This window comes from Rhinoderma darwinii, chromosome 6, assembly GCF_050947455.1.
Source record: "Rhinoderma darwinii isolate aRhiDar2 chromosome 6, aRhiDar2.hap1, whole genome shotgun sequence".
In the NCBI taxonomy this organism is placed as follows: Eukaryota; Metazoa; Chordata; class Amphibia; order Anura; family Rhinodermatidae; genus Rhinoderma; species Rhinoderma darwinii.
Genome location: NC_134692.1, coordinates 135,267,023 through 135,294,672, shown reverse-complemented (window position 1 = coordinate 135,294,672; position 27,650 = coordinate 135,267,023). Strand labels below are relative to the sequence as shown.

At 43.3% G+C, this 27,650-nt stretch overlaps 1 protein-coding gene across 2 annotated transcripts in view; it reads left to right on the top strand.

Moving 5' to 3' along the window:
• Positions 1–6,257: 6,257 nt before the first annotated feature.
• The window catches only part of PRKCB (protein kinase C beta), a 129,709-nt gene continuing 108,316 nt past the window's right edge, over positions 6,258–27,650 (top strand). Inside the window, exons 1-2 of one of the 2 annotated variants that reach the window (XM_075830515.1) lie at positions 6,258–6,553; positions 12,874–12,905. In XM_075830515.1, coding sequence (XP_075686630.1) covers positions 6,387–6,553; positions 12,874–12,905 — 199 coding nt within the window. In that variant the 5' untranslated portion in view covers positions 6,258–6,386. The remainder of the gene's footprint in view (positions 6,554–12,873; positions 12,906–27,650) is intronic. The other variant, XM_075830514.1, reaches the window with a different exon arrangement.

Below are 27,650 nucleotides of genomic sequence, written 5' to 3'. Positions count from 1 at the left end.
GTATGTATATAAATGCATGTTGTATTGCACAGTCTATACTGGCCTGATGAAGACACCAGTTCGGTGTTGAAACGCGTAGCCCTTTCATTAAACTTTACCTGATGGTTATCTAAGTCGTCCATCCTTCTGTTCATCCGTGCAGCGCCGTTGGTCCTTTTTTTATGTTTTACAACTATCCTTTGGACAACAAATTTTATTTGATGTGATCTGGCAGCAGCAGCCTCATTACCACCCTTTTGATACTTTTTGTGTCTTGGACCAGGTGAGCGTTTTCTTAACAAGTTTGCTCCCTTGCCCTATCTCACTTTTACTTTGCACCATGTGGCGCCGTCTCTTTTTATTTCCTATTTTAGTTTGCTCCTCAACATGTCTCAACCGTGCTGCTGCGGGTCACTGAGGGGCTACTCTCTACCATACAACTTGCCCAGCTACAACTAGGGTACACCAGTCGCTTTGGAGAAGGAATGCCCAACGCCTCCGTGGGTCACATGGCTGCTACACCACTACGCTCAAGGATCCTGACTCCCACGACCGTGTACGTGCGTCGTGCTGTCAGGTACTGTTCACACAACACTCAGGGAACGGTCCCAAGCAACAAAGTGGTGCACACAAAGTTCTTAGTTCAAGTCTTTGAAATGGGGTACCGTCTCTTTAAGGACCGCTGCAGCTAACTTCAGTTGCAATACATCAGAACCGATGCAACACGCAATTTGTAAATACACTTGTTCTTACGGCTCCGGAGGAGGGTATTTTAGAATCTTTCAATATCCGCCAGCGAACTCTCGGAGGGTAGTCTTCTTTCTATTGGTCACTTTCATTCAGGGCAATAACTCTCTTTCCCTGTGCCTAGTCTTTGAGGAGGAAAGGACCTACAGACATGGACTAGTACAAGGGGGAAGAAGAACTCTTAGTGAGTAACAGGCACATATTTAAAGGGGCAGTATTACCCCCCTTACAAGCCTGCAAAGAAATAAATCCATGCCTTTTAATACACAATAGTATCCTGCTGGCTTTAGAGGCAGCTGATTGACATTGTGCTATTATTTATTCTATGATAAACAAGTTCACCCAGAGTCTTCTCTACAAGTGACTCTCCCAGTTTAACTCTCCGTGGTGCATGCAGATTATTAGTAGTCACATTACATATAACATTATTATATCACTTCCTATGAACACAAAAATAATAGGACTATGCTGGCCTCATGCCAACTTCTGAAAAAATTGTAATATGCCTCAGTTGAATTTCATCACACATCTCACTAATTCCCTGTTCTCCCTGCTGGAAACCCATCCATCACTTAGTCCACCATACTGTAACATGTTCTGCTGCTTAATACCCAAGAAATCCTCGCTGTGTTGCTTCTCCTTCTCAAGAAACACACATTCTCTAGATGGCAAATATTAAACACTGTACCACAAGACCTGCTGCGATGAGCGACCTACTCAGAACCCCAGTGGGCCCTCAGGACACTTGTCACCGGATTCAAGATTGTGCAGGTTGTAAATAGTAGTCATATTATTACAATAACCACCGTTTACCCTGAACCACAGTGTCTATGCGTAGATAGATAGATAGATAGATAGATAGATAGATAGATAGATAGATAGATAGATAGATAGATAGATAGATAGATAGATAGATATGAGATAGATAGATAGATAGATATGAGATAGATAGATAGATATGAGATAGATAGATAGATATGAGATAGATAGATAGATAGATAGATAGATAGATAGATAGATAGATAGATAGATAGATAGATAGATAGATAGATAGATATGAGATAGATAGATAGATAGATAGATTGATAGATAGATAGATAGATAGATAGATAGATAGATAGATAGATAGATAGATAGATAGATAGATAGATAGATAGATAGATAGATATGAGATAGATAGATAGATAGATAGATAGATAGATAGATAGATAGATAGATAGATAGATAGATAGATAGATAGATAGATAGATATGAGATAGATAGATATGAGAGAGATAGATAGATAGATAGATAGATAGATAGATAGATAGATAGATAGATAGATAGATAAAAGATAGTATCTAGATATGTAGCTACGGGATAGATAGATAGATAGATAGATAGATAGATAGATAGATAGATAGATAGATAGATAGATAGATAGATAGATAGATAGATAGATAGATAGATATGAGATAGATAGATAGATAGATAGATAGATAGATATGAGATAGATAGATAGATAGATATGAGATAGATAGATAGATATGAGATAGATAGATAGATAGATATGAGATAGATAGATAGATAGATAGATAGATAGATAGATAGATAGATAGATAGATAGATAGATAGATAGATAGATAGATAGATAGATAGATAGATAGATAGATATGAGATAGATAGATAGATAGATATGAGATAGATAGATAGATAGATAGATAGATAGATAGATAGATAGATAGATAGATAGATAGATAGATATGAGATAGATAGATAGATATGAGATAGATAGATAGATAGATAGATAGATATGAGATAGATAGATATGAGATAGATAGATAGATAGATAGATAGATAGATAGATAGATAGATAGATAGATAGATAGATAGATAGATAGATAGATAGATAGATAGATAGATAGATAGATAGATATGAGATAGATAGATATGAGATAGATAGATAGATAGATAGATAGATAGATAGATAGATAGATAGATAGATAGATAGATAGATAGATAGATAGATAGATAGATAGATAGATAGATAGATAAAAGATAGTATCTAGATATGTAGCTACGGGATAGATAGATAGATAGATAGATAGATAGATAGATAGATAGATAGATAGATAGATAGATAGATAGATAGATGGACAGAGACGTCGTGAGATGAAGTTGTCGTTGAGCTGTTTTTTCTTCTGGTGAATTATTAGTGAAGATTAGTCTTTTTTGCCTGTGATCGTATGGAAAACCACACATAACACATCGCGATATCATGAACTGCAGCTGTGAAGCCTGCAGAATTGTGAATGCAGCTCTGGAATATTATACAGTACATGATAAGTAATGTATTTACAAAGCGACTCTGTATGTAGATAATTCTTTATGGAAACTGTAAAATTGTCCACAGGATCCAGGGCCAATCTAGGAGCAATCTGTGATTGTCATAGTGGCTGCAATACAGTCAGTGACCACATGGCACACGATGATTCATACGGTCTGGTATGTTACCGCGTCTTCCGTGTTTCATGCTTTTTTATGCAACTGACGGAGGAATGTTACTGTAAGTGAATAGAAAGGTCACACAGAAGGAGTTTTCATTCTTTCAATGCCAAACCATTTTGTGTAGAAACTTATACCACACATCAAACATTACATTGCATATTTAGAAACATGAAACATCATCCACGTCCAGGACAATACATCATACATGTGCAGGGCTTACCAGTGTAAACATGGAGAAATAAGAACACGAGGCCACAGAACGTTCCGCAGGAGGAATGTATCCAGAATACCGTCATGTCTAAACATTTACAGAGTTTTTGCATTTTATGGACATATAAGAACATACAGGATCTATCTATCTATCTATCTATCTATCTATCTATCTATCTATCTATCTATCTATCTATCTATCTATCTATCTATCTATCTATCTATCTATCTATCTCATATCTATCTATCTATCTATCTATCTCATATCTATCTATCTATCTATCTCATATCTATCTATCTATCCCATATCTATCTATCTATCCCATATCTATCTATCCCATATCTATCTATCTATCTATCTATCTATCTATCTATCTATCTATCTATCTATCTATCTATCTATCTATCTATCTATCTATCTATCTATCTCATATCTATCTATCTATCTATCTATCTCATATCTATCTATCTATCTATCTATCTCATATCTATCTATCTATCTATCTATCTATCTATCTATCTATCTATCTATCTATCTATCTATCTATCTATCTATCTATCCCATATCTATCTATCTATCTATCTATCTATCTATCTATCTATCTATCTATCTATCTATCTATCCCATATCTATCTATCTATCTATCTATCCCATATCTATCTATCTATCTATCCCATATCTATCTATCTATCTATCTATCTATCTATCTATCTATCTATCTATCTATCTATCTATCTATCTATCTATCTATCCCATATCTATCTATCTATCTATCTATCTATCTATCTATCTATCTATCTATCTATCTATCTAGTTTCTAAAGTATTTTGCATAGTAGCAATAGAAAAATAAAGAAAATTCTTTAATATTTATTCACATAAAACTTAAAGGAGTTTTCCATTTTATTGACCAATTTTCAAAAAAAATCATTAGGGAATTCTAAATTAATATATTGTGGCCCTTCTGTTCAGGATCCCCATCTATTAGCCAGACAGGGGGACCCGGGACATATGAGTATTAAACATACAGCCCAGAGAACGGTGTAATGCCCCATCTCTTCCATCATGGCATGGCACAGCGACATTGCCTCCACAGGGTAGTGCCATGACTGGCTAGCATAGTCCTGTGATGTGATGTCACTATGATGTCACTACCCAGCGTTCTAAACAGAGGGAACCAGCGGCGGGGTAAGCAATGAACCGCGTTAGTGGAAGTCACAGTGCTGAGCCATTATTGGTTGCCATAGTCCCGTGACATCACAGCACCATCGACGTCATTTGTCACTATAGGACAGACAGCAAGGATAACAATCATTTACCAGATATGGAAGTGGATTTCCCTACACAGGGCACAATAAAGGGGTTTTCTGAAATCCCCCCAAAAAACCCCTAACCGTAATAACAGGATAATTGATAGGACCGAACAAATACTTCAGGACAATTGGTACCAATATATCAAATCTAAAAAAACGTGTATACTACAGGGATCCTCCAAATGCTGCACAGGGAGACAATACATTACCCAGTGTTCCCTCTGCTATGAAAATGGGGATCAAAGTGCAAAGGGGTTACCATAGAGAACTAGGCAGGACCACGGAGCCGGGAGAGGACTGATAACACGTCCAGGTACAGTACACCATACAATAGACAAAAGGGATTTTACTACACTTTTCAGCCTCAATTTACAGCATTTTTACTTTACTTAATTTGCACAGATCTCGAGAATCATTTCTTCTCCATTCATGTCTAAAGCAAAATTCAGAATTCATCTGGTTCACATTTTCCAGGGAGCAGTGAATTACAGGGGTCTCAGAAGACAGTGACATCATTAGAGCGAAGATGTCTAATGTCTGACAACGGGGTGGAGATAAACCGCTGTCTGTTTCCAAGGGCAACCAGCAGAAAATGGAAAAGCAGCTGTGGGTGTGAATGGAGCAACACGACATGAAATACCGCAAAATAGACACAAAAAGAATGAAAATGTGCAATTTTTTATGTACATCATTTCCATCCTTTAAGGGTATGTTCACACGGCAGCGTCCGTAACGGATGAAATTACGGGGATGTTTTCAGGAGAAAACATCCCCGTAATTTCAGCCGTAACGGCATGTGCAGGCGCTTGAACGCCGCGTCCATTACGGACGTAATTGGCGCTACTTTTCATTGGAGTCAATGAATAACGGCTCCAATTACGCCCCAAGAAGTGACAGGTCACTTCTTTGACGCGGGCGTCTATTTACGCGCCGTCATTTGACAGCGGCGCGTAAATATACGCCTCGTGTGAACAGACAAACGTCAGCCCATTGCTTTCAATGGGCAGATGTTTGTCAACGCTATCGAGGCGCATTTTTCGGACGTAATTCGGGGCAAAAACGCCCGAATTACGTCCGTAATTAGTGTGTGTGAACATACCCTAAGGGGTTGTTAAAATGTGTGAGTACAAAAAACGCCACCAAAAACACAACAACGCCTGCAATTCCTTCACACACTTTTTTGGAGGCATTTGTTTGGGCTTGTAAAATCTTGTAAAATCTGCGTATGTGTGAATGAAGCCATAACTCACAGTTAATAGCTGGTCAATCATACCTACAGATATAATTTAGTTAAAATATAATTTGCATGTTACTTCCTGTTCCTGTAATATCCATTGCTGTGTGTCCGGGATCCACTGGCTGCACTTAATCCGGGTTCTTTTTCCTCATTCCTCTAATGTGAGGATAGTGAGGACATTTCTGACAGATGCAGGACGGCGGTAGCGCAGCCGCGGCAGCTTTGTTTGTGGGCGTGACTGTCCGCTCCGAAGGGCGCGCCTATGCAGATGAGGGGGCGTGCCCAGGTGACGCTTGGAAGTAGCTGTGTGCAGAGTAGCAGTGAGAGCGCAGTGCGCCCGGGGAGAGCGGAGACACCGCGCAGTCTCCAGTAGCAGCAGCAGCCCAGGTACCAGCACCGAGCACCGGAGCGGCATGGCTGACCCTGTAGGCGGCGGCGAGTGCGAAGAAGACACGACCATCCGCTTCGCCAGGAAGGGCGCCCTCCGCCAGAAGAACGTCCATGAGGTGAAGGACCACAAGTTCACTGCACGCTTCTTCAAGCAGCCGACCTTCTGCAGCCACTGCACCGACTTCATCTGGTGAGGGGGGAGGGGACACCGATCCCGACCGATCTTTCTATTATTTATATGCATTGCTGCAGCCTTCTGGATGGGATTATGTGTGAAATTTATTTTTATGCAATTGTTAACCCCTTGTTTCCCATTTCTCAATTGCTCCCCCTCTCACCATCTATTTGCTAATGATCATACTGGTGCTTATGTGAAATCATTGGCTCATCCAAGCTTCTCCGTAGATGCACCAATATAGATCGTGCCTGTTCAGGTTGGGTGATAAGCGGCTATCAGACACCGATTATCACCTAACGATTAGACTGGTTACCTCCAACCTGTCACCCAACAGATTGACAGCAGATTCCATTGAGATGTATGGGGGATCCGCAGACTGTTATCTAATGTAAATGACCACATACCGCCAATATGGCTTCTAACCGACACGCGTAGTCTGGTTACACGGTTGTCGCGTCTGATTTGTCCATGATTGGCCGGCGTTCCTCTATGTAGGATTTGATGATAGTAGGATATATGCACCTACGTGTCATTTCCGGTGAATGTTTCGCTAATTCGGGGGAAGCAACACATGACTGGTTTTAAAGGGCCGGCGTGCTGAGTCTGGCTATGTTTGACAATTATTTCTGCGCTTTTTCTGGCTATGGACACAAATCCCCCCGACAAGTGTTTTTTCCAAGATCTGATATACGTGTAAAGAGTTTTCGTTATGACCCGAGTACGAAAATGGCTATAATTTGCCCCATTGATAATCCTTGGCTAGATCAACGTAAGAATTTTGCAGCATGTCCGATTAAAGTTCTGTATACAATTTTCGTTGGTCAGAAACAATCATTCAGTCTCCGAAGGCGCTCCATTATTGGTGGGTACGAGTGCCAATTATCGCTCCTAATGGCCCAATTATTGCTGGTCCTTGCGCCTTTTTACTTCAATGCACATGCGCCATCCTAGTATTACCTATCGGGATGTGTTGTGTAATTATTGGGATGTAGCAGAGCTGTGTTTGTCATGGTACTATCGCAATATGTTATCTGTAACATAGCCGACTGCTTTCTCTTACCTCTGGAAGTCATGATTCATCATCTAAATGACCATTTCAGCTCTGCTACATCTGCACACTATTTTTTTTTCCCCCCTGGATGACCAGTGTTGCCCAGTGAAGTGGCACAGGCCAAGTGCTTATTTATCGGAGTGTAATGAGTGTGATTGCTGGCGCTGCGGGGACGTAAGTGCACTGCAGTAACGTTCTGCTGTGAGGTTATGTGACCATACACACACACACGCAGGAGATGGCGTTAATGAGAATTGCGCTTTCCGGTGGACTTGTCCGGCTCCTGGTGCAACTAGACACAGGAAGACGTCTCCAGATTACATTGTGTTTCTATAGATTCCGTTATCAGCCAGGCTTGACGTTGGGATATTGGATCCCATAAGCCCCTCTGTTCCTTCTGTAGGGCCGCGGACGCTGCAGTGCAGTTGACAGCTCTATAGATGGCAATGAATGGGGTGTCGGAGAGCGCGCTGCATCACTAGCCTGGCTGAGGGGTTTATATAGGACCGACGTCTTTATAATAAATGAAAAGCCCCTTTAAAAATACAGATCCTGAGTGATAATACAACCAGATATCTACGCGAGACTGAGATACAAGTTCAAAGATTCAGTCACGTGATCAACCAATAAGGATTGTCGTAATTTAAGTAGTTCAACTTTAACCCCCTAACCCTCTTCCCCTATAGTTTTATATATGCGTTAGGCTAGATTCAGACAGGCGTTCTGCATTTCGGACGTAAAAGTCGGGCGTTTTTCACGTCCGAGGCGCATCCGTGGTCTTCGCTACGGAATGCAATATCACGCATCCTCCATAGACAACAGTGTATGGAGTGAAGCGTGAAAAAATAGGACTCGTCCTATTTTCTCACGGACCCTTCACGCGGTGCGTTGAATCAACGGCCGTGTGAACGGCCACATTGAATTATATAGGTCCGTGTGATGGCCGTTGTTTCAACGGCCGTCGCACAAACGTTTAACACGTTCATGTGAATAAGCCTTAGGTATGCAACTTTCTAATATACTTTGCGTTTCAATTTGCCACCATTTTTAAGATCTCCGTTTGCGTTCAGTGAATGGAAAAAACTCTCAAGCTGGATTCCTGGGCGAGTAAGGCTTGGTTAGGAAACTGTTTCAGCCTCCGGGTGTAAACCATGAATGGCTCAGTCATTGACAGCAAGCAGAGATTTTGAAAATGGTGAGGAATTGAAACTAAGTATATTAAGAAGTGGTGGAACTTTCCATTATATAATGATTAAACTACATAGACCTAAAATCTGAGACGCTCTTTAGCATGTGTGTTTGTTTCAGTAGAATTGGTATATTAACCCCTATAGTGGGGGAGAGGTGAGTGGCACCTATAGTGCTGGGCATTAAAACGGAGTAGGATCAGTGTGGTTGCCTCTTGAGGGTGTCTGGCTTTGCCCCTATGGACTAGTTATAGGATTCTGCTGTAAAATGACATGAGTGTTCTCTGTATATGCGGATTTACATCTTATTGCCCTACATTATATTATCTTAGGAAGTTTTTGAGGCTTGCGCTGTGCGAACTGCGTGGCGTAATTCTATTTCTGTGCATGGACCCTGTGCGGTGGCATGTGACTACCTTATGGTTCTGTATTCTAGACCCGTAGGCACTCTGTGTCCCCGTATGGTGCTGCCGCTGCAACTCCTTTACCGCTGACGCGTTGCAGATGTTTTGGGACAAGTTCATTACCGTGGGACGAAGTCTGGCATTTACTCCCTTTACAAGCAGGACGTGTACTCGTCTTTTAAATGTGGCGCCGTTCCTGTTTTGCAAGTCCTGGGGTCCCCCACTGCCTCCTATTGTTATAGTAATTTGATCGACATGTGACCACAGGAGCTGACGTCACCGATGCGACTGCTGCACTTATGGTCGTAAGGGTATGTTCACACGCAGTGACCAAATACGTCTGAAAATACGGAGCTGTAAAGCCCCTGATTTTCAGATGTTTTTTAACAACTCGCGTTTTTCGCGGCGTATTTTATGGACGTTTTTGGAGCTGTTTTTCAATGGAGTCAATGAAAAACACCTCCAAAAACTGTCCCAGCCGCCATTTTACGCGCCGTATTTTGACAGCGACGCGTAAAATAAAGGCTCATGGGAACAGAACATCGCAATGACCAGATGTTTGTAGGCGTTTTTTCAGGCGTAATTCGAGGCGTAAAACGCCCAAATTACGTCTGAAACCACTGCGTGTGAACATACCCTAAGATGCAGCAGAGGACTCTAGTTCCGGTGGCGTGGAGAACGACGCCAAATTACGAAAGATAAAAATCTGACCGTTTGATTTATTTGAGCATTTGTCAGCAGTTGAAACATATTTGTAGTGGTTGGAAAATCCCTTTTTTAAAGTTGGCTTTCCCCACATGTGCATTAAAGAAGAGCTCTGACCCCTCCTGACATGTCAGGTTTTTTTTTGTGTAAATCATGTTCCCTATGAAATACCAACACTGGAGCATTTTGTCTTAGAACTCTGCAGTGTTCCATTCCTCTATTACTCCTCCTGGAAATGTATGAATGGACAACTGGATGTTACCATTCTCCATGTGTGCCCCTTCACACTGAAACTGTCAGTGTCAGACTGTGACACCCCATTGACAAGGTGAATGGTAACGGACGTTTTTTTTCATATATTTCCAGGAGGAATAACAAAGGGACATCACAACGTAGAGTCCTAAGTGAAGATGCTCTACAAAGGAGAAGTCAAGTATTCACTAATACAGATGTCAGGAGAGTGGACTGCTCCTCTATTATAAGATATATTGATCAGTAGGGGTCTGACCGCTGGTACCCAAACTAGACATTGCCCAGCAGTGGGTTCCCACCAATCAGACATAGAGGTGACGGACGATATATCGGATAGATATGCCATCATAGTTGGGAACTGAAATACTTAACTGTTCTCAGAATACAGACTGTCCTAAAACAGCAGTCAGGGATGCTTCCTTGGTTTTGAAGGGGGGATTCCTATAATAGGTTTATATTCGGATATTTATGCAGTGCCCTGATATATTCTTGTCGTTGAAGTCTAACCTCCGCTCGATCTTCAGATACCGGCATCCTCTCTGGGGGCATTGAGTTATTTTCTGCGTTTAGCGTCCCCACGTTCAGGGGAAACCGTAGCCCATATACCACGCGGCTTTTACACCTGTTCACTCGCTTCCTGCCCTAACCTCTTTTCTACTGCAGCGTGTACTCAAAGCGCTTCTTTATTTCACGGCCAGCATCGCGCTCCCTGTAACAATACAGTCTCCTGCCCGTCTGCAGTGCCTGATCTGTATTCCAGCTGGGCACCGTATTAATATTCTGCAGCTCCGGACAACCCTAGATTGAATGGTCATTAAAATCAACAGCAGATGCCGGGCAGTGGGATCGAGAGCTGGCAAGGAGCGTTCACCTCTAGGCCGACACTGGCTTTTATGGGATGAAATTGGCGCGCGCTCGTTGCTGCAATGGGTTATACTGGGACTGATCTGTTTTGCGTCTTGTATATAGACGTCATCTATAATCGGTACTCCGGGCTCCTCCGTGTGACTTCGCCACCGTTATATACCTAAAACCCCAATTGTTGAGTGAATGTTCTAGTATTGTCCGCTCATTGTGCTTCGATATTGTTATTATGCTCGCTGACCTCTTCATAGTGTCTAAGTAGAGTGCCATTGTTTCCTTTTCTTTCTATAAACTCCTCAAAGTCCTTGAGTAATGTAGAGTGTTTCTAGAATCGTCGGGATGAGTGTGATGTTTTCGGAGGCAGAGGATGGGGGTCATTCTACACTTCTAATATATTCTGATAAAGTCCACTCGCTGCTGTTGGGGCAGCATTGTTGGTCCACCTCCCGCAGATCCGTTTTGGGGGTCTGATTGTAAACTGTGTGTATTCGCTATGTGTTGTGTTATTTAAAGGGGTAATCCACCTTTAAAAAATAAAATGAAAATCTGTTGTCCATGATCGCCAGTGACAAATTCCCGACCGACTTTAGTCGTCCTGCTTTGCAGATAATCCCCCGACCCTCATTTTAGAAATTGATGGATATGTTTAAGGTGGATTTCCCCTTTGAAGGTTGTCCGGTTTAATGTAAACAAAAGGTTCTACCTATATTAGACTCCCTTTGGGACCCCCACCTATTGGGAGGACAAGGGTCTCCTAATCCCATTCTGCTTCGTGAGGTCAGACTTGAATGGAGAGAGCTGCGCATATTCTCAACCACCTCTCCATTCATTCTGCGACCACCTATTCTGGAGAATCGTTCAGAAGACCCCTGTTCTCTGATAAATGGGACCCTCACCTACCAGACATTTATGGCATATCCTACAGATGTCACAAGTATCTGAGATGGGAATGTCCCTTTTAATCATCGTATAATAAGTTCTGCAACTTTCTTATCTACCTTTTGTATTCTTCACCGTTTCCAAGATGTCTGCTTGCTGTCAATGAATAGAATCATTCTTGTTTACATCTGCAGACTAAAAACCTGTCTTGATCCAGTGCTTCTTACAGCTGAGATTTTGCTACCACTGTGTCCAGGTTGGTTTGGACCCCTGAAGCATCAGGACAAGAGATTTTCACTACTTATGTATTTACCTCATTGTCTAGACTGGATACAATTGTAACAAGCTGAGAAATATTAGGTTATCATCTGGATGTAAACAAAAATGTTCCCGTTCACTGTCAGTAACAGAGATCCTGAAAATGGTAAGCAACTGATACACAAATTATATTAGAATGTTGCAAATTATATTAGAAAGAATTTTTCATAATGAAATAATTTATACTGGAATGGCGGTATTTGAGGCTAGGGGAATATTTATTTATCAAGACCTATACATTTTGCATTGTGGCACTATGCTGGCTACCAACACCTACAACAGGGGTCCGCAATCTTCAGCCCTCCAGACTACAATTCCCAGCATGCCTTGACAGCTTTTGGCTGGAATAATAAAGCCTTTGGCTCTCAGTGCATGCTGGGAGTTGTAGTTTTACAACAGCTGGAATTCCTGAATTTGACCTAGAAGCTAGCCCAGGGAGTATTTGACTCACCTGTAGGTGGCACTGTTCTTGGCTGCATACCCCAAATTTGGGGGATACGCGGCTTGGTTCCCAGGTGTCGATGGAAAGCTCATAGTGTTTATGTATGGACGTTTGCTGTGTGCAGTTCTGCGTGTCTTTAGTTTTTTTTTTCCTCCTGTGCATTAGATGCAGATCTGTGTTATTTTAATGTTGCGCCATTACGTAATACAATATTTGTTCTTGTCTTGCAGGGGTTTCGGCAAGCAGGGGTTCCAGTGTCAAGGTTAGTGCTCTCCTCCATCTACCTTGCTTGGACTTGCAGGAGGTCGGGAGACTCGTCCCTTCTGCAGAGCTGCCATGCTATGATTTATTGACTTCTTCCTGTGGTTGTGTAGAGCGGCGTCTCCTTTGCAGAGGAATCTCCCGCTGTTTGTAATTATGTAACAGATAATGATGTTAAAAAGCCTCTCGCAGCCGGTGTATACGCGCCGGCGAGCCGTATATCGCATGGTAATGTCAGATATAGGCGGTTTGCCATTTAAATGATGTGCAGAACAGGAGAAATGTTCAGCACGGGCGAAGATCACATTCAGGTTTATTAATTTGTTCCTGGATACAATAAATGACTGTGCCGGCTTGATCCTGTATTATAGCTCGCGAGAAATGTCTGCCAGGGACTGTTGCCTCTTAAGCCGCCGGAGAAAGGAGATTAATGTTGCCAGATCCAGCAACACTTGGGTCTATGTATGGTGACAGGCAGACCTTCCCCCGACATCTGCCGTCAGGGAAAATCAGGGTTGGATTGGTTGAATTTCATCTAGATAAGCGTCGGCAGATCTGTCTCAATAACGCTGATCTCTGATCTGACTTGGGCTAGAGCGTGGGGAAACTCGGACATGAAAAACGTGACTTATTTATTTTTCGCGTCAGAGTTGCCTCCGTGCGGGTCCCGTTTTTACGGATCCACATAGACTTGAGCCTATTAAGGGAATCCGTGAAAATGGAACAAAATAGGACAGGTTCTATTTTTCAAAGGATCCTTCACATAGTCCGTTGCAAAAACGGGCGTGTGAACGGCCCGGTTCAAAAACGTGAGTCCGTGTGACGGACGTATTCAACGCTCGCCGCACGGACGTATTCAACGCTCGCCGCACGGACGTATTCAACGCTCGCCGCACGGACGTATTCAACGCTCGCCGCACGGACGTATTCAACGCTCGCCGCACGGACGTATTCAACGCTGGCCGCACGGACGTATTCAACGCTCGTGTGAATGAGGCCTTCATAATAGGGTTGACTGGATGGTCATGTATATGGTGGAGTCCTGGGAGATAGGACTAGGAAATAATCAGCCTTTAGCTGGCCATAGACATTGGTCAGATGTTCCCGCTGGTTTTGATGGGATCAGTCAACAGTCTGTGGGGACATTCGCTGGGGGAACCTGGGATTGGATAAATAGGTTTTCGATACGTTCCCTTTCAATCGTGTCTTCGGGATCAGCCAAGCCAGAGCGTCTGACAGCTGCTTATCTTCTCCCATAGACATAACATGGAGGTGTATTGCCATTATGTCGTGCAATCAATAGGTTCTTACACAAATATGGGTATTATTTCACTAAGGACAGAGAATCTCCTGCCGAGTCTCCTTGCTTTTTCTCTAAGTGACAATTAAATGGAGACAGACTGGTTGCTAGGGACATGCTGCATGACAACCCTATTATAGAGACTGTGGTTGTCAGGCAGTGTGCCCCTAGCAACCAGACATATCCGCTGTGCATGTTTCAAAAGAAAATTGTTTGAATCCCATAAGTTTGTAATTATCACATATCCGTAGGATAAGTCCTCGATGAAGATAGCTGGGGACAATCTCTAATATGGGGGTCCCCCCTCGCTAGCGTTGAGGAGTAGTTGTATGGTTTGACGTTTGAGCATGCGCACTGCTGCTCCATACACTTGTATGGGTGATATGGAAATGGTCGAATGTCACATTACTGCTTGGCCGCAGCTTTCGGGGGATGGGGGGGGGTGGTCTTTGCCTTTTAATTGCAGTGGTTTGGTTAGTAGTTTAAGGAAATATAACCCATTATGATCTAAGTTCCAGGAAACCCCTTTAAGGCTCTGTTCACACCACAAAGCAGTGTCGGATTTGTCATAGGACAGATATTACCGGTGCCTGATTAACGTAATGGGGTCCGTCAGGTTCTGTTGTGGTGTCTGTCAATCCGATGGAATGTGCAAATGTGAACACAGCCTAAGATAAAATTCTTGTCTTCTTTCTTGTAACCTCCGGGGTTCCTCAAGACGTCACATGAGGGTCTTATCTCCCATCTCTCAATGATAGACTTGCATTGCTGCTTGCGATGTGAGTCCCGGTTAAGCAGAAATGGATCAATATGTCCGACCTGAGCCTTGCTGCATTCCTCCTAGGACCGGGGGTGGTGTCTGAGCCTCCGTAAGGAAGCATCGTTTGGTTTAACCCCTGCAAGTAAAGAATGGAAGCCCAGCAGTGTTCCCGTTGATTTGGAGAACATATGTTCCTCATGTCAGATTTATTTAGGAAGTCCGTTTTGCTCATAAAAACGTAGGTGTGGGGGAGGGGTTTTGAATAGAGAATGATGATGGTTCATTAATGCCGCCACTAGTGGATTATGTTTGTACCGACATGGAAGGCATGATGGGACAGGAACTATGATAGCTTTGCTAAATTACCCCTATCCTCCTCCACCTCACGTATAGGATGTACAGCTCTAGATCTGTTGCCCATAGCAACCAATCAGACTTCAGCTTTCATTTTTCAGAAGTCCTTTTGAAAATGAGAGGCGGAATCTGATTGGTTGCTATGGGTGACTGCTCCACTTTTCCCCCTATACATTTTACACATTCATATTCATATTTATCATATTTACACCGTATGATTGTGCGGTGAAGATGTCGTCATCGGTCCTTCATACCTATTTATAGTATTTCCAGATTTTCAGGTGGGAATTGGCATTCTGGCGACTACAGCTACTGGCCAAGCCAATCTAAGTATATATAGCAAGGTATATTGTGGTCTATAAAAGTGTACGATGTCTAAATATACATACATTAAAATTTCTTTAATCCAGCACCTGATAGGTGCCAGGTTATCACATTCTGGATTATTGGATGTTCATAGAAATTTGCATAAAGAGGAAACCTGCTACTATATTTTAGTCTTTTTTTAGGCAAGGCTTACACAGCGCTTTTAACCGCGACAATCCTTCTTCTTTGGATTCCTTGCGACTGTAGTGACTCGGTAACCTGCAGGTCGCGACGTGGTCACGTTCACTTGCGCTACTGTGATGCAGCCAGTGCGACACTGTGATAACACAGCGATCTTTGGCCGTGCGACCTGTGTTGCGACTAAAGTCCCCGTATAGCCCTGGACTTAATTGGAGAAAGTTCCTAATTGGTTTTTCCGGCTTAGGCCTGTGAAATAAGTGCTGGATTATAAAACATCCTGGATTATCGGATACTGGGTCTGATGTGTGTCTGTCTATAGATCTGCTGGGCAATGTGTTCAGTTTCCTTTGTTGGTTCCTGTGGTGCATGTGGGCTGTTATGCGGTTGTACTTCACACCTATATGCATGTGTGTGTGTGTGTATATATATATATATATATATATATATATATATATATATATAATGTGTATATGTATCTACCCTAATCCAAGTAGGAATGGAGGTGTGACTGTACGGTTAGGGCTTTGCGGTGTCTTTTGGGCGCACGGCAGTTTTGGTGAAGCTGCGGAATACTAGAATTGTTGTGTAACCAAGTTTTTTCCCGGTGGGGGTGGGGAGTTGAACATCAATCATAAAATTTCTGAAATGGTCAGAATTCTTGTCATCGTCGCAGGGGCCATCACGATAAGATGGGAGGCAGATAATGTGCAGCGTTTTGCTGTCCTAGATTGTCAGATGGCTTCAACATGCCACAGATATTCGTTCTAAAAGAGTTGACCGACTTGTCAGGAGATTCAGTAAAAAACTTTACAGAAGTAGCTGGAATAAGCAGCCGGCTGCACGCTAATGGGCCCAGTGGGGGTTGTAGTCCAGATATCCTGATTTTTCAGGGGTCGTCCGCTTTTATGTAACTTAATTGCTGTATAATTAATATTGGGGTTTAATCCTTCACCACTTTCAAGAGATCTGCTTGCTGGCAGTGAATTGGAGTATTCATGTTTTTCATCCAGAGCCTAAGACTTCTCACCGCTGAAGAGTTGTTACTATTTTATCCAGTCTAGGAAACTCCGGTATATTCACATGTCGCAGATTTGTTGCAGAAATTTTAACGACTGAAAATCCGTTTCATGCATCTGAATGGCGTTGTTTCTGTAGCATGCACAAGTCTTGATCAGAAGAATGGGACAGTCTCAGGAATTTCGACAACAGACTTGCCACGTTGGAATATATCCTAAGGCTCTGTTCACACTGCTGTAAATTGGAGCCTCCGTCGTCCGTTCCGTCAAATTTGACAGGAAGAAAAACACTGCATGCAGCGCTATTTTCCTGGTGAAAACTAAGGACACCACAGTGGAACCCGATCAACCCCACAGTATGACCGCACAGTCCTTCTTGGGCCGTTGGTATGCGTTGCACAACGGGTCCGACAATTAAGCAAATGTGAACATGGCCTAAGGCAAATCTCTTTCCTGTCTTGATAGTTTGCTACAATGTGTCAGCCTGTAGTCTAGGCTGATTAGCTCACAGAGGATTGCTTCCACTGCAGGACTAACTCAAGACTTTCAAGATTTTTAGCTTCGGGATGTAAACAAGGATGTTTGTATTCACTGGTGGCAAGCAGCCATTTTGAAAATATTCAGCTATTGAAATACAAAGTATATTGGAAAGTTACAGAAACATTATACTATGAACAAGCTTACAAAAAAAAAATCCTACCACACTGCAGTAAAGGCATGCATGTAGTGTGATCAGCAATCATGATTTAGTAGAATCTGTCTCTTTCTCCTCTCATAGCTCCCCCTAGTGTATCCTGCAGTCTGTGGCACTTCAAGTTGCCTAGCAATCGTAGGACTTCTTGTCTGGGTGACTACTATTTGATTGCTTGTTGTACAGAAGTGGGCAGAGGGACTACCTCTCCAACCTACACAGACTTGTTTTAGGTCCCTAAATTGGTTTCTATTCAGTGCTGCACCCAGGTTCAGTTTTAGGGGGTGGTCAATTTCCATGGGCTTCCTTTTTCCTGTGAGGCCCACAAGGACAAAAACCCCTGGAGAAAAACGAACGCCACCCAATTTATATTGAGAATGATACTGTAGTACTATGTGTGCTATTTTGACGATCGTGTAAATCGTCCGTGTGACGGCCATTTTTTTTTCTAAGGGCCGTCACACGGCTGCATGTATTTCTATGAGGCTATTCACACGGCCGTTGTTTTAACGGACCGTGTCAAGGGCCAGTGAAAAAATAGGACATGTCGATCCCTCAATAGACAGGTCTATGAAGGATCCGTGAAAACGGGTCCCGCACAGTGTTTTTCAGGGCCGATTTCACACACGTTCGTCTGAATAAAGCCTAAGGGAGTATTATTTAAATGTTGCTTATTATTTCAGCACTCTATGGCAGTATTATCTTGGCACTATATGGCAGTATTACGTTACGTGGACTGAAATTATGAGGAAAAACTGCGGCAAGAGGAGGGGGCCCTACTTTTCTAGTTGTCCAGGGCCCCCTTTTCTATAAACATGGACGCAGCTGTTCCTGTTAAATGGATGATCCCCATACTGCGTTGTGTTCCAGACGCATCGACTCTCCGTCACGTTGAGCCATCTTTCCTTTCCCACCTCACAGATAATAAGGTGGCATTGTGCTGGCGTCTAGCTGACTGAACGCGGAGGATGGAGACGGGGGAAGTAAATGTGCGTGTGACTGATACGGGTGTAACACAGTGGGGAAGCAATGAAGCGGAAAAGTGCGCGATGCAATCGGAGAGCAGTTTCCAAGGAGAACGCAGATAAAAAAAACGTCTAACAACTTCAAGGAGATTCATATCGGACGGGTGGAGGAAAGTGTAAGGGACCGGGATGAAAAATAAAATCAAATACTCCGGCATCTGTGGAATAAACAGGATCTTTTAATTGGCTTTCAAAGAAAATCCATTATTTCGGGAGTCCCGACTTGTCCTGAAGTTGTGACGTTTGAATGATGGTATTTTTTTTTATGGACCCCATTAGTGTTAGACCATCAGACTAATCTATAACTGGTATAAAAACAACATCTTTCACAATGCAGGGGAGCATGAAGGGCATACAGACCCAAAACCATCAAGGGACTGTAGTGAGATGAGTGATCATTCAGCCCGAGACTGAAAAGAAGACCTTGAATGCAGCTTTGGATGTGACTGGAGTATAATACATCATTCATAACGCAGGATCGCTGAAAAAAAGTCATTTTGCAGCCAGACAAGGCTTCTCCATACAAGAACAGCCCTGAGATGACCCAACTTCTTTTTAAAAAGACTGGACCTTTTAACCTGTAAAAGGATGGTCAAGAGTGGAGCTATGTCTTAAAGCAGTAGTCCTCTTTGGACAATCCCTTTTTTATTAGAATTGTCCCCCAATGATAAGCTGATCACAGGGTGTCCTGTTGGTGGTCAGGAGTAATCGGACACAAGTGTTCAATTTCCCTGCAGCGCTACCACAGGAGAAATGAGTCATTACATTGTGTCCATTGATGTCAATGGGCAGTCAGCGTAATGGATAGACGTACCAGGTCCTCCAGAGCGAAGGACACTCTCACCACTCTGGCTAATTGATAAAAGGCCCAAATGAAAGGACTACGATGCCTAATAAGGTATTTGAAAGTGGGATATTTAAGCCAGACGACCCCTACATTATTGTAGGAAGTTCATGACCTGGTTGAGTGCTGTGTCTGTAGCTGGTATTTTTGTGTCTTACCCCATCTAATGGGATAATACAGTTGATGGAAAACACAACTTCTCTGTCCATTGATAATGAGATGAATTCTGTGAGGTATCTATATGGGAACTCGCTCATTTCCTTCCCTGGGCTGTCCTCAAAACGGAAGTAAAGGAGATAAGCGACTTAAACAGTGTTAAAAATGTATAAGGCTCATGTAACGTATATGGTGAGATAACGCTGGGGAGTTGCGAGAGATCCTGCTTCGCCTTAATCTCCTCTGTTGATCGGTAGTTGCTTAATCTTACGTTGCGTTCTTTCTACTTTGCTTTTTCATGTTGTAAGTCTTTTGAGTAATTTCAACTTCTTCATAGAAAAGTGACGTTTCCAGGACAGCCCTCCCTTACCCCACAGCCTGGGTGGAGGGGGAGATGTCTCGACTACGGCTAGACGGTTTTAGTTAGAAGGATTTGTGCTTTAAATGAAATAAGACAGAGATCGCCTAAACACCATTATGGCAGCCATATTGTTCACCCACCTAGGTTATGCCCATAGTTCCAAGTGGATTTGTAGGAAAATCCTGCCCGTCAACTATTCCAATTCTGACCATTGTATTTGTTACCTTTTGGAAATAGGTTTGCAAATTTCAACACGCCACCCCCGTTTCAGGATGGCGCATGAAAGCTCACCCTCCGTGTAAATTGGGCATGCTCCTCAGCTGAATGGCCGGCTGGGACCACGTGGCCGCTTCTACGGCACTTTCGTGTGTAAATTGTGAGGGGTGCCTATGTTACATAGTGGTGGGCCTTGCGGCAGGTTTAGGAACACGTGCTAACCTGCTTTTCTTATGGCATCTGTTGAATAACCTTCAAGCTCTCCTGGCATATCTATTTGAGTAAATACTTGTATTCCTGATGAAATAACGATTTTGGACTCTGCGTTGTGCAGTTCCTCTGGTATTCCTCCTGGAAATGTATGAAATAATTGACAACTGGGTGTTACCAGTCTGTTTTGTGTAGGGATACTCTATTGGCAATCTGGCACTGTCAGGACAGTAAAGGATATGATAACACAAAGTTGTTCATTTTTTTTTCAAATGCATTTCCAGGAGGAATAACGAGGGACGACCGAGTTCTAAGGAAAGATGCTCCAGAATTAATATGTGGAATATAAGTATTTACTAAAACAGACCTGTAAGGAGAGGTGATAGGTCCTCTTTTAAGGGGTGGTCTGGCCTGGTGATGGGTTCCCATTTTACGCATTATGTAAATGCAACACAAGCACAAAAATAAGGGAACAATATCAGGACAACCTGTGTAGCTTACATGTATAAAACGAGGACAAATGTATCTGTCCTGTAATAGAATGTGCCGCGGCAGCGCTTGTTCTGCATTCAGCAGGATAAATCAGGTGGACAAGGAAAGTAATTTGCCCAAGGTGGTAATTGGCTTCACACATGAGTGAACTGCAAGGTACTCGCTGGCGCCGGCCGACGTGCCTGCGCGTTTCTGCTTGAGGATAAATTGGACCAAGTAACAAAAAGAAAAACAATAAAAAAAATATAATTTCCGTTTTTGTTTTTATTCTGTTAACAAAATGTCTGCAGGAAATATTGGAATGTGATCTCAGTGTGTAGAATGTTGCAAATTTGTATCGCCTGAAATATATGACGTGACCATTATGTGTTCATGAGATACAAGGTCTAAACCTATATGGGAAGGGACCCAAAGAAATTGGATAGTCCTCCACTAAGATACTGCAGATCCCTTCTCATTAAAAGAGCATCTGTGAGACGGGCCCACAAGCCAGACCCCTGAACTTGCAGCTTGGGTGGGGATGTTTTTGGGGACACTGACCACCCAATAGTAGAGTGAGTAAGCTTGTCTATATGAGACAATCACAGCCAATCAGCAACTTGAAGGGAGCTTATAGTTCGCTACAATGTATCAGCATGGAGTCCGGGCTGTTAAGCTCACAGAGGATTGCCTGGATTGGAAACCGTTGTACCAAATCCTCAGCTGTGAGAAGTATGCATTGGCTCTGTATGGGTTTTCAGCTTCTGGATGAAAAACAAGGAGGTTCTAATTCATTGACCGCAAGCATAGATATGAGGAATTGAAAGTATATTACAAAGTTGCAGACCTTAAAGGGGTTGTCGGGATTAGAAAACATGACTGCTTTTTCCCAGAAGCCGTGTCCTATTTGATCCATGGGTTGTCTGGTATTGCAACTAAGTTTCATGGAAGTGAATTTTACTGAGGTGCAATACCATATACAACCTGTGGACACATGTGGCACTGTTTTACAGAAAAAAAGCAGCTATGTTTTCCTTTTCTTGGACAACCCCTTTAAATGAGTTATCTGCTTTTGTACACTGGGCGATGATCGGGCTACGAGCCTTCATATAAACGCTCGTTCCCGATCAATGGACTGTGCAAACAGATCAGCGATGAACGAGCAGGGAGATGTGCTGCTGACATAATGGAAGTGTATGGGGACGAACGATCGTAGGAACGATCGCTCGTCCCCATACACAACCGATCATTGCACCTTGTGAAAGGGGCAAATGTGCGCCGATCAAAGAGCTGTCTCATTGATCTGCGATCATTTTCACGCACTGTGTAACGGGACCCTTAGAGGGGTGCCCAGATAAGCTGATAACATGGTGGTCTGCTGCTGCAATCCTCAGCGATCACCTGTTATCTGTGGGGGAACACAACAACAAGTGTTCAATATCCCTACAGCACCACCACAGGGGAAAATTAAACATTACGCAATGGTCTTTGAAATCAATGATCTGTCCCATGTAATGCATGGACTTGCAGGGTCCTCCAGGGCAGGAGATCTCCTTTTCAGCCACTTCTTAATATATGAATGGCAGACACCCCTCTAATAAAGTTCTATAAGAAAATGGGTTTCTTAAAAAAGACAAACCCTTTTAAGCTTTATGTACTTGATACCGGGAAACCCCTTTTAATAAAGTCTCAGGTGCCCCGAACCAGGTGTAGAGGAGCGTTTGTCACTAATCACGGTGTTATTGGTCCGGTTATTAAAAGGTGGGATTAACTTGTGGTGTAATTACTTAACTACGCGTGTGCTGCTGGGAAAAATCAATAGCTCTCAGGCCGGTTACACTCCTGCTGCAAGTTTCCCTCTGGAGATTATTCTTTGCATAAGCTGTTGGAAAAGCTGCCGAAAGAACGAATGACTGTAAGAAATATCTGCGGGACGGATCTGCCTTCTGATGTGGTCTAATATATAAAGCCGTCATCCCGGCAGAGTTTTTTTGATCAGCGGGGCCCACGGACTCTCTCTATAAATAATACTTTGCCGCTTCTCGTGTAGTAAGTTGGTCCTGTCTTGAGCCTTCTCGAGATGACTTCTCCAGTGTAATGAGACTTAATGTGGTAGTCGGTGACTGCGCTTTTCATCTCTGGGACACATTACTGCTTTCTTGGCAGTGCAGGACCTGGAACGCTCATTTCTTAGGCCCCACGCGCACGACCGTAGTTGTCATCCATAATTACAGAATCCGACACCTTACCGAATATATACGGGTGTGTCTCCGGGCCGTAGAAATGATCCGCAAAATATAGAACATGTCCTATTTTCCGCGATTGCGGCATGGACTTGCCCATAGAAGTCTATGGGCACTTCCACAATTGCGGACGACTACGGATGTGTATCTGTAGCCATCGGATCCGTATTTGCGGACAGTGAAAACCCTTACGGTCGTATGTATGCGGCCTTACCGCGTTCCCCCTTCATCTTGCACGTGCCAGTATAGTTAGGCCTGTGATTGTTTTGCAGATCATTGTGGTATGGATTCCTAATAGAGCACCCATCTATATATTTATGGGCCCATACTGTACCACCAGGGGTCCAAGTGAAAACAAAGACAACCGTTCTAACCATTGCACCATCTAGAATATAGGGTGCCTCCCAGAACCACCATATTGTGACAGTGTCTGCGGGTCTGTATAGGACTCAAATGTCCACGCTGCCCCATAAGAAGACACCAGTGTAATAAATGGCACATGATAGGTGGTGGCCGGGTTACGGATTTTGCATTGGGGCCAAGAAGTTTTCCAGATGGTACTCCTCAATGTCTGTAATACAGGCTTTGTGCCGCCATACAGGCTCTGTGCACAGCTTTGCCCTATGCATGAAGCAGGAGTCAGATTCTGTAATATAAAGGGGCCCTGTCCGGACGCGGTTCTCTTAGTATTTTTGTCTCAAAGTGGCTCGGGGTCAGTTTCTGAAATGTGCAGCTATAAAAAAATTAACTTTTGTGACATTCCCTAATTTATCACTACATGCCTGTGTTAGGAGCTGGAGGCGGCGGTCGTGTGCCCGCAGAATGTGAGAATAGTTTTTTTGTTTTTTTTGAAGCAACTTTAAAATTAAAATTCAGAAAAATGTTTTATTGAAGACAAGATTTTTCCAAAATGACCAAATGTAGCTAAACGTTCGACAAACTTCTGACATGTCATAGTGACACGTCAAAAGTTTGGATTGGTGGGGGTCCGAGCACGGAGTCCCCCACCAATCTCTAGAACGAAGCAGCTGAAGTGCTCGTGTGAGCGCTCAGCCGTTTAGTTTCTGTTCGCCTTTTTCCAGGAAAGCCGATGTATCGGAGTACGCGCTCATAGACTTTCTATTGAGTCCAAACACCGATACATTTATTTCCAGATAAAGCCGAACAGGCAAGGAGCGGCTCAGCACTCACACAAGTTCTTCAGCTGCTTCGATCTAGCGATTGGTGGGGGTCTCCGTGCTCGGACCCCCACCAATCCAAACTTCTGACATGTCACTATGACATGTCAGAAGTTTGTCAAACGTTTAGCTACACTTTAAAGCTCTGTTCATACACAGGGTGTGCGGTCTTACGACACTAGTGTTCTGATCGTCACCTGACTCCTCAATCTTGAACAAAACTCCCCGAATCCTTAACTTGATTCACACGTGTATTTTTCATGCAGTTTTTTTTTCAGTGCAGTGCTTTTTTTGTTATATATATACACATTTGCTAAAGCCAGAAGTGAATACAAAATCAGGAAAAGCATTGATGTAAGATGGATCTATCTCGTTCCTTTGGTATCCACTTCTGGCTTTAGCTAAAAAAAAAACCTGCATCAAAATGACGTGTGAATCCAGCCTATGTGCTGTGACTGTGTGCCCCCTTCCTCTTGTAAGCACTGTGCTTCTCTTGCGTTCTGTTTCTGGGTAGCTGTCTGGCAATTGCTATTATCAGCCATATTGGCAATCATTGGCTGCATTTTTGTCACTCGGTCATACAGCGGATCTTCCTTCTCCCTCTGTCATCTCTTCCTGGAAGTCAATCACAGGGAGAGGACACTTCCCTCCCATCCCTCTGGCGGTCTGAGACCTGTTAAGTGTGAAACGTGTTTGTTCATTAGGAGTGTCACAGGGCCCGAGCCTATAAACCAGGAACACTGCAGCACCTCCGTACATGTGGCTGTGCCCGGTACTGCAGCTCCGCTCCATTCAATTGAGTGATCTGTGTCTGGCACTACCCATTCGTATTGTTTATCGTGGGGGTCCTGTGGGTTGGAATCTTCTAAAGATAGGCCGTCTATGTAAGTTTTGGGAATATTCTTCTTAGGCCGAATTCATGCAACTCTGTGAAGGGTCCGTTGAAAAATAGAACTTGTCCTATTTTGTTCTGTTTTCACAGATCTCTCCATAGACTCGAGTCTATGTGGATCCGTGAAAACGGGACCGGCACAGGGGCAACTTGGATGTGAAAAACTGAAGTTTTCCACATATGAGTTTCCTCACGTTCATCTTAGTTCGGCCTTAGACTGATCTCCAACCTTAGGTTTTCCAGCTGTTGGAAAGCTACAACTCCCACTCCCAGCATGCCCTGGCAGTTAGAGTTGTAGTTTTGCAACGACCATGGGAATGAATGCAGTTACATCCTCCACAGTTCATAAATCCATAGTACGGGAAATAATAGCCAGACTGCTCCATGGTTCACACCCTTAGTCAACAAGATCAGATCCTGAAGCATGCGTTCCAGTAGAGGAGAGCAATCGAAGAATCACACTGCTGCCCGCGTTATAGTTATATATGTATATATATCATAAAATCCAACCTTCTGTCCCTTTCTGCCTCCTTTGTGCAGTTTAGCATGGGAGGCACAGTCATGAGAAAAGTCAATCCCCATCTATCATAGCAGCAGGGTCAATAATGGTGCAGGTTTCCCCCCTTCCCGTGGACTTGTGCACACCCCCGCCAGTATGGATTATGAAGCGGAGTCTGACGATCCCATTTCCAGGTTGCTGCTATTCCTGGGGCTGTTGGGGGTCTATTCACACTAAACCATAAGGGTCTGTTCACACGCAGTTACCAAATATGTCTGAAAATACGGAGCTGGTTTCAGGCGAAAACGGCTCCTGATTTTCAGACGTTTTTTTTAACAACTAGCGTTTTTCACGGCCGTTTTTGGAGCTGTTTTTCAATGGAGTCAATGAAAAACGCCCGAATTACGTCTGAAAATACTGCATGTGAACATACCCGAACTGTCAGTCTTTCACGCAACTGAGGTCAATGTTTTGAATACAGTAGGAACTGTCTGTATGACACTGAAATTGCGAGAAAATACCCCAAAATTGCATGTAAATAGTGTAGTCCTCTGCCGCACCCCTCCCAATGCGTATGACTAAACCTAAATGGTCTGTCCAGGAATAGAAGAATATGGCTGGCTTCTTCCAGACACAGCGCCACACTTGTTCCTGGGTTGTTTCTGGTATTGCAGCTCCGCTTCATTAAGTGAATGGTGCTGAATTACAATACTACACACATCCTATGGACACGTGTGGCCCTTTGGTAGAAAGCGGCCATGTTTTTCTAATTCTGTACAGCCCCTTTAAAAAACAAAGCTAATTCATCGTATAACGAAAAGGTCTGCCACTTTCTAATACACTTTGTGTTTGAGCACCTTCTCATTTTCAAGAGCTCTGTTGTCTGTCGGTGAATGAGAACATTCTTATTCAGATCCAGAGGCCGAAAATGTGCTCTGCTCTCCAAACTGCGCCGCTCATTATAAGCGAGAGCTCTGATACACTGTAACAAGCTGTGCACCTGTGTGAGCGGCACATGATCAGAACATGTGAGGGGGTCCGAATACGAGGCATTGTTTCCTCGTTGTGTAAAGGAATGAATAACTCCGGCGGTCTTATCTTGCCGTGTTTTCTTCTTGACTGGTAAGACTAGGTCTTGCTCAATAGCGGTTATGGCCACATGTTCTGGGCTTGTTTACATGCCCCCCCCTTCATCTTTCCTGTACTGCGACAATGTGCAGACTGTTCTGCTCGGCCGGGTAACATGTGCTGGATAATCTTTTTTTTCCTATAAATTTGGCTGCAACTAAAACCAAACCCATCACCTTTTTGTAGTAGGAAGTGAAACTCGTTTCATTACTTTAAATTCTCTAGTTGAAAAGTGACGTGTCAAAGGCGACCTGCCGCCAAAGAAGATCCTGCCCTGTCGCTGCTGAAATGAGAGATCTTGTGGCTCATATGTGTATAAAGTCTATTATTAGGCCCTGTTCACACTGACTCGGTTTTTGACGCGGAAACTGTGTCGGAAACCGCGCCAAAATACTGCCTAATACGCCTCCCATTGATTTTAATGGGAGGCGAAGGAGTTTTTACCGCAAGCAGGAAAAAACTCTTGCGGGAATAAGAAGCGTCATGCCCTTTCTTCAGGCGTTTGTCTCTGACCTCCCATTGCCATCAATGGGAGGCAGAGAAAGCGTTTTTATGCATTGTTTGTTTCTTTGCAACGTTTTTTTGCCACTGGCTCCCAATGTCCGTGGCCGAAAAACGCAGCAAAGAGTGCAGGCAGGTCAAAATCTGCCTCCAAAAAAACTGTGTGTGAATAGGGCCTTAGGGTGCAGAATGCTACGTTATTTAGGCACTGTATGGTGCTGTATGGCCCTGTTATTTGGGATCCTTTTTATGGCAGCATTATCTAGGCCCAATACAGTATTTTTTTTTTTTTTTTTTTTTTTTGGGCACTCAACTTTAAAAAAAAAACTTTTGACATGTCAGAAGATTTGATCGGTGAGAGTCAGAGCATGGAGACCCCCACGGTCGCTAAAAC